Source organism: Heteronotia binoei, chromosome 15 (genome assembly GCF_032191835.1).
Source record: "Heteronotia binoei isolate CCM8104 ecotype False Entrance Well chromosome 15, APGP_CSIRO_Hbin_v1, whole genome shotgun sequence".
NCBI classification, from domain to species: domain Eukaryota; kingdom Metazoa; phylum Chordata; class Lepidosauria; order Squamata; family Gekkonidae; genus Heteronotia; species Heteronotia binoei.
The window spans coordinates 36,250,340-36,257,361 of NC_083237.1; the positions used below are offsets into that span (position 1 = coordinate 36,250,340).

At 43.4% G+C, this 7,022-nt stretch overlaps 1 protein-coding gene across 1 annotated transcript; it reads left to right on the plus strand.

Moving 5' to 3' along the window:
• The first annotated feature begins 3,841 nt into the window (after positions 1-3,841).
• On the plus strand, positions 3,842-4,792 carry LOC132583388 (olfactory receptor 1E5-like). Its single transcript, XM_060255040.1, has one exon. It carries the CDS (start codon positions 3,842-3,844, stop codon positions 4,790-4,792), a length of 951 nt encoding a protein of 316 aa, XP_060111023.1.
• Positions 4,793-7,022: the final 2,230 nt, after the last annotated feature.

Sequence of the window (7,022 nt, forward strand, 5' to 3'; positions counted from 1 at the left end):
TCAAATTCATCATTTTTGCAGAATACTATAAAGTAAGAACCAGTAAGGCAGAACAAGAACAGGGGAACATTGACTGTGAAAATTTTTCCTTTCAGTAAATGTTACTTGGATATGTGGGGAAGAGACATAGAACACCAGCAGCCATTCATGTAAAATGGTGTATAGTGTATAATTCATTCTGTCCTCAGTTTGCAGTAGCCACAAGGAACAATTGCTGGAATACCTAGCATCCCCAAACACACGTGGCTTTGAAAAGGTATTATTTCTGTTATTTTACTCCCTGTCACTCTCACTTCACCCAAGGGACTGTACTAATGATCTCAGGGAGTTCTTCTCTTCATGCTAGTTATTTCCATTACCTCCAGGGAAAACCACTGAAAAAAAATCGCTCATTAAAAGCTCAGTAACAGCTGAGATAGCAGTAAGGTTCTCTGGTATTGGATAAAGAACACCACTAAGAAGTTCCAACTGTGACAAATGGAACTTGGGCTTTTTCCAGATGGAGACCTGGGTGCAGCTCCAAGGAAAAGATCTCACTGCCAGTGAATGGCAATCCCAACAGCATTCATAGAGATGAAATCAATCAATATTCTTAGCAGGTAACAAATTGGTTCTTACAGGATTTTGTTCAGAGAATTCTTATATTACTCTTGTAAAGAGGCTATCCTGGCTGCCGGTTTGCTTCTTGCTAGAATTCAAAATGTTGCTTATCCTATAGATATAAAAGCAAAATGCAGCTCTCCCACTGGTTGGGGATGTGCCCGATCAACCTTTGGCCCGTCAAACCATCATTCAAGAGTATTTGTGTGCCATTGGTTGAGTCCGCTCATCTCTCCTGCCTGAGTGACTGGTCAGCTTTAAAAAATTAGATTGCAACTGAGCAAGACTTTTTATGCAACAGTTTATAAGACTGTAAGGAACCTTTTCAAATAATAAGAGACATCTTGTGATAAGTACATTCTGCTTACTTTCATTTTGAAAATCAAAAAAGAAAACATCATGAAGGTATATGTTTTAGAAAGAAAAGTTTTTCTGAAGTTGTTTTCAAGTCTGAAAAAACCCCACAGCAAAGCAGCACTAAGACTTACAATCAGGATTTTTTTTTGTAGCAGGAACTCCTTTACACATTAGACTATATCCCCTGATGTAGCCAATCCTCCAAGAGCTTACATGGCTCTTCTTACAGGGCCTACTGTAAGCTCTTAGAGGATTAGCTACATCAGGAGGCTGTAGTCTAATATGCAAAGGAGTTCCTGCTACAAAAAAGCCCTGCTTACAATCAATGGACTGTATCCTCAATTTCCTCTCATTGAAATGGCTCTTCTGCTGAAGGAAGGTTGGAGGAATTCTTTCAACTTTGCCAAGTAGAGGGGTACCTTTCAAGCCAGTGCCCAGTGCCCAATATATTTCTTTCTCAGCTGGCCAGACCTCAATATGGAGAATGGGATGACATCAAGCTTGAATACCAGACACGATTCCAGGGCAGTCAGATTAGGACAAATTAAACAAACACACAAATCTGCTCCAGGTGCAACAATAAAATTTTAATCAAGAACTGTTGACCATCCTGTCAGCAGCCTCTCTACTGAAGGCTTGCATCGAAGGATGGCCAAGTTGGTTCCAGGTGAGCCTGCATTCAAAGCCATGGTGACTGCCAAGAAGAATCAGTTTTTAGCAACCTGAGGTTACAGCTGTCATGGACATACAGCTTATTGCTACACTCATTCCTACCAGAAGTTTTTTCTGTCCTTGGTTTATTAAATTATTCAGAATGTATCAGAATTCCCAGTATGTTACTGCATAATGTGTCTCTGTGTGTTTCTGTGATGGGAATATACGTATTCACTAGTATTCATTAGTATCATGTCTTTTTTTGGTTGGGGAATTATATCCTTCCTGAAGACAGCAGCATGATTCATTCCTTTCTCTGTGCTAAGCTTTGTATGTTTGAGAAAGGATCTGAAGGCTTTCTGTGGAGCTCTTCTCTTCCTCCCTATTATATTCTGCTGGGCATTCTACCGCAATGCCACGTGAATGGTAAGGAAAACCACCTATGGGATTGGATTCAGCCAGGACTTTTTTTGAGCAGGAACACACAGGAATGCAGTTCCAGCTGGCTTGGTATCAGAGGGTGTGGCCTAATATGCAAATGAGTTCCTGCAGGGTGTTTTCTACAAAAAAGCCCTGAATGAAACAGTGATGTCAGGGGCGTTGCCTAATATGGAAATGAGTTCTTGCTGGGCTTTTTCTACAACCCGCCTCCCCTTTATTCAGTCATCTTTCAAGTCACTCTACTGTAATGCCATGTGAATGACAATGAAAACCACTCATAGGTTTTGATCCAACCATCTTTTCTGCTGTTCAAGAAAGGGAGGGGAAGGCCTCTGTTGACCACCAAAATTAGCCTACATGTGACTGGTTTCATGTGACCTAGATGGACAAATGCCCTGTGGGAAAGGAGCTTTAGGAAAGAGGAAAAATGAGTGAAATTGAAAGAAAAAGCTGAATGTATCCTGCCCACTGCCAAAACTACAAAACCTTTCATGTGTCATTTTTTCAATAGTCAGAGCATCATCCAGCAAGAAACTACTTCTCACCTTCTGGCTTCTTGTCAGATGCAAAAAACATCAGTTATGCCTGATTTATCTCCTGTTAAGAAGATTTGATTGGGCTACCAATGTGTGTTTAAATTTACAAAGCAAGAGAACTTGTAGAAATAGATAATGGCCATTTGTTAAATGAGTCTGAAAATGCATTCTTGTTTAAGCACAGAAGTACTTTTCCAGCTCCAGCCAAGGTCGATTTGCTTCAAGAATTCCATAATCTGAAAAGCTAAGCTGTTACACTAGAAATAGGACACTGGCCCACCAATAGACTGTAGTCCTCCCACTTGGCCTATTTGATGCATTTGTGCTTTCTGAAAGTAAAATATTTATTTATTTATATTTGAACTTATATCCCGCCCTTCTCACCGAAGTGTCTCAGGGCGGCTTACAACATTGTAATTTACATAGATTCAGTTTAAAAACATTTACATAATACAGTTAAAACCATAATTAATAAAACAGAAATAAAATAAAACCAGCGGTCTGCAAGTGCATTTTTTGTTCCATCCAGAAGATTTTCTCATTGTCAGTTAGGTGTTATAGGCCTGCCGGAAGAGGGCTGTCTTACAGGCCCTGTGGAACTGCCCTAGGTCCCGCAGGGCCCGCACCTCCTCCGGCAGTTGGTTCCACCAGTAAGGTGCCATTATTGAGAAGGCCCGGTCCCTGGTGGATTTTAGGCGGGCCTCCTTTGGCCCGGGGATTACCAACAGGTTTTGTGAACCCGATCGTAGTACTCTCTGGGGGACGTGTGGGGAGAGACGGTCCCTAAGGTAGGCAGGTCCTAGGCCATATAGGGCTTTAAAGGTAATGACCAAAACCTTGTACTGGATTCGGAATGTTACCGGCAGCCAGTGCAGATCCCGGAGCCCCGACCGAATGTGCTCCCATCTTGGGAGCCCTAGTAGCAGCCGGGCAGCGGCATTCTGCACTAACTGCAGTTTCCGGGTCCAGCACAAGGGTAGCCCCATGTAGAGGGCATTACAGTAGTCCAGCCTCGAGGTGACTGTAGCATGGATCACTGTTGCTAGGTCGTCGCGTTCCAGGAAGGGGGCCAATTGCCTCGCCCGCCTAAGATGAAAGTAAAATAGAATTTTAAAAGTATACTTAGCATGGAAAGTGAATAATAAAAAATGACTGCTTTCTCTCTCTCTCTCTTCTTTATGAAACTGTCCACATTAACAAATCAGACTACTGTACCCCTTTCTACCAACAAAGGCTCACTGTCCTGCATGAAGATGGACTTCATCAAGCCTCTGGGAGGACAGAACCAGACCAGTGTCACAGAGTTTGTTCTCTTGGGATTCTCTGTTGACCCAAAGAAACAATCGCTCCTCTTTGCTTTCGGCTTATCAGTCTATCTATTAACTTTGGCAGGGAATCTAGCAATCATTATATTGATTCAAATAGATCAGTGCCTACAAACTCCCATGTACTTCCTCCTGGGCAATCTGTCTTTTATTGAGATCTGCTATACTTCTACTACTGCCCCAAAGATGTTGTGGGATCTTACTCTGGGAGACAAGACCATCTCTTTTGTAGGATGTGCACTCCAATTATATTTCTTTGTTACATTAGGGAGCATAGAGTGTGTGCTTCTCATAGCTATGGCATATGACCGGTATGCAGCTATCTGCCACCCATTGCACTACACCCTTCTCATGAGCCAGAAAATATGTTGGGGACTCCTGGCATGTTCCTGGGCTATTGGAAACTTCAATTCCATGGTCAACACAGCTTTGGTCTTTTCCCTTGACTTCTGCTACTCCAATGAAATTGACCACTTCTTCTGTGACATTCCTCCCCTCCTGAAACTCTCTTGCTCTGATACCTCGGTTAGCCAGATGGTGACCTTTAACCTTTCTGGAGGTATCATGATTGTGGCTTTTGGCCTGATTCTTCTCTCCTATATCTTCATTGTCTCTTCAGTGCTGAAAATGCGTACAGCTCAAGGTAGGAGCAAGGCGTTTTCCATCTGTGTTTCCCATCTCACTGTGGTGAGCATCTTCTATGGCACCCTCATGTATACCTACATATGCCCTTCCTCCAGTCATTCCATGGAGCAAGACCGCCTGGTTGCTGTACTCTATACCATCATTACTCCAATGCTCAATCCCCTGATCTACAGTTTGAGGAATAAGGAAGTGCATGGAGCAGTTCAGCGAGCTCTTAGTAAGTACAGGGGGTAGATATTTTGCAGCTGTAAAAGGTGACTTCTGCAATAATAAAATAAAATTGATCGAAAACACCTGGTTTTTTTTCTTTTCAACCTTAATGTGGTTATTTATTTTATTTAAATTATAGCCCACTGTCTCCTGTGCAGCAGGTCTCAAAGTGGGGAACATTTCAGTCAAAACAACATTCCAGGTTAAAACAATTCCAGGTTAAAACACATTAAATTCTGTGAAAAGTTACAATTTGCAATATACAAGTTACAGATGGCACATAAGGCACACTATATGTGGATTCACTTTGTAGGGGAAAAGTGGCCCCATGGCGCAGAGTGGTAAAGCAGCAATACTGTGATCTGAACTCTCTGTTCATGATCTGAGTTCTATCCCAGCGAAAGCTGGTTCAGGTAGCTGGCCCAAGGTTGACTCAGCCTTCCATCCTTCCGAGGTTGGTAAAATGAGTACCAACCTTGCTCGGGGGAAAGTGTAAAAGACTGGGGAAGGCAATGGCAAACCACCCCGTAAAAAGTCTGCCATGAAAACGTTGTGAAAGCAACGTCACCCCAGAGTTGGAAATAACTGGTGCTTGCACAGGGGACCTTTCCTTTCCTTTGTAGGGGAAAGGAGAGAGAAAGGCAGACTAGATGGATAAACCATTGCTGTCCTCAGCCATAGGGCTGGGAGAACATCTTTGCCTTGCAGGTTCTACATTAGGTCCCACAGGACACAGATCTCATTTGGCAGATAATTCCATCAAGTTGGCATTGGTTCTTACAAAACTTCCAACATGGATTGATAAGGATCAGTTCTTTAAACTATCTAAATCTGACATTTTGTGTGGTTTAACATATTCATGTCCCCCCCACAACTTTGCCTCAGTATTAAACCTTCTAAATTTACTAAGGCCTCTCTCCTGTCTCCATGCGCTATTTTCATCTCATTCACTTGACTATCTCCATATAAATTGCACACATTCCAAAGAAAGCAATGCCAATCCAGTCAAAGGGTGCAATCAGATGTGCAGTTTGATCCATTTTGTTGCTGTTCCCTTCCAGATTTAAAGTGTATGATGTGACAGAAACATCTGTCTGTCTTACCTCAGTTGTCTGGGTCCCATTCCTCTCCCTCCCCCACCCCCGCTGTAGATTTCTTTGATACCTGTGAAAGTCTGGCCTTTTTGAGCAGAGCTGGTTTCAAACTGAACTTCCTATCTGATCCCTCCGCAGCATACCCATAAGGCAGGTCTGACTGGTCCCTCATTTTCCTGGCCACCATTTGTTTTACTAGTTATCAATGTGCACATAACTGCATCTCTCTCTCTGTCATACACACATACACACACACAGGAGCTATGTTTTCAACTTCTAAACAAAGCAGGAGTCAAGTTGTACCTTTAAGACCAACCAATTTTTATAAAGGTGAAAATTGACTCCTGCTTTGTTCAACTGCTTCAGACCAACACGGCTGCCCGCTTGGATCTGTCAACTTCTAAAGAAAGATGCCTATGTATTTCAGCTTTTCTCTGTGCTTTGCAGCACATGGCATAGGAAAAGGATTACTTGAAAAGAGGTTAGTTTTAACCAAAGTGGGAGGGGGGCAGGATGCTGCCTGTGACTCCAGCTTTACTCTGAGCTTTTAAATAAAAATTCCAGTAGTACACAGGACACTGTCAAGCAATGTCAAACCTTCCTATACTGGTATGATATTCTTTGAATGTAATTGCAATATTTCATGTGCCTTACTAACCCTGAACTGAATTGAGCACATCAAAGCAGAAGATAGACGGTGCCTCCTTCCCGCGCCCCTTTCGCTTTTACTAACAAATGTAGGAATGCGGCCTTTGAAAATAGCGCCTCCAGGGATAGGTTCTCATGCTTTGTCCCAGGAAGAGAAACCACAGGGGAGATAAAGAGCAGTGCCAGCGGCCCCATCCGGGGCAGGAAGGCAAGCGAAGTCCTGAGAGCTGGACGCTATGTTTGACGGGAACCCTGAAGGAGTGGAGTATTTTATAATCCAGGCGAATAGCTATATGCACTACTGGGGGGATACTTTCCCAGACGAGTTCAGCCGAGTCGACTACCTGGGGTCGAAGATGAAGGGGGCCGCCCAGAGATGGTACGTGAGCCTGTACGAGACCAGGGGGCCTGAGCTAGACACCGTGGGGGGCTTTCTCCAAGCCCTACTTTCCCAGTACGAAGACCCTCTGCAAGAGGCCCACTGCACCAAGATCCGGGGTTGGAGCGAGATG

Coding starts and splice junctions, on each gene's coding strand:
- LOC132583388 (XM_060255040.1), top strand. CDS start 3,842: ATGGACTTCATCAAGCCTCTGGGAGGACAGAACCAGACCAGTGTCACA.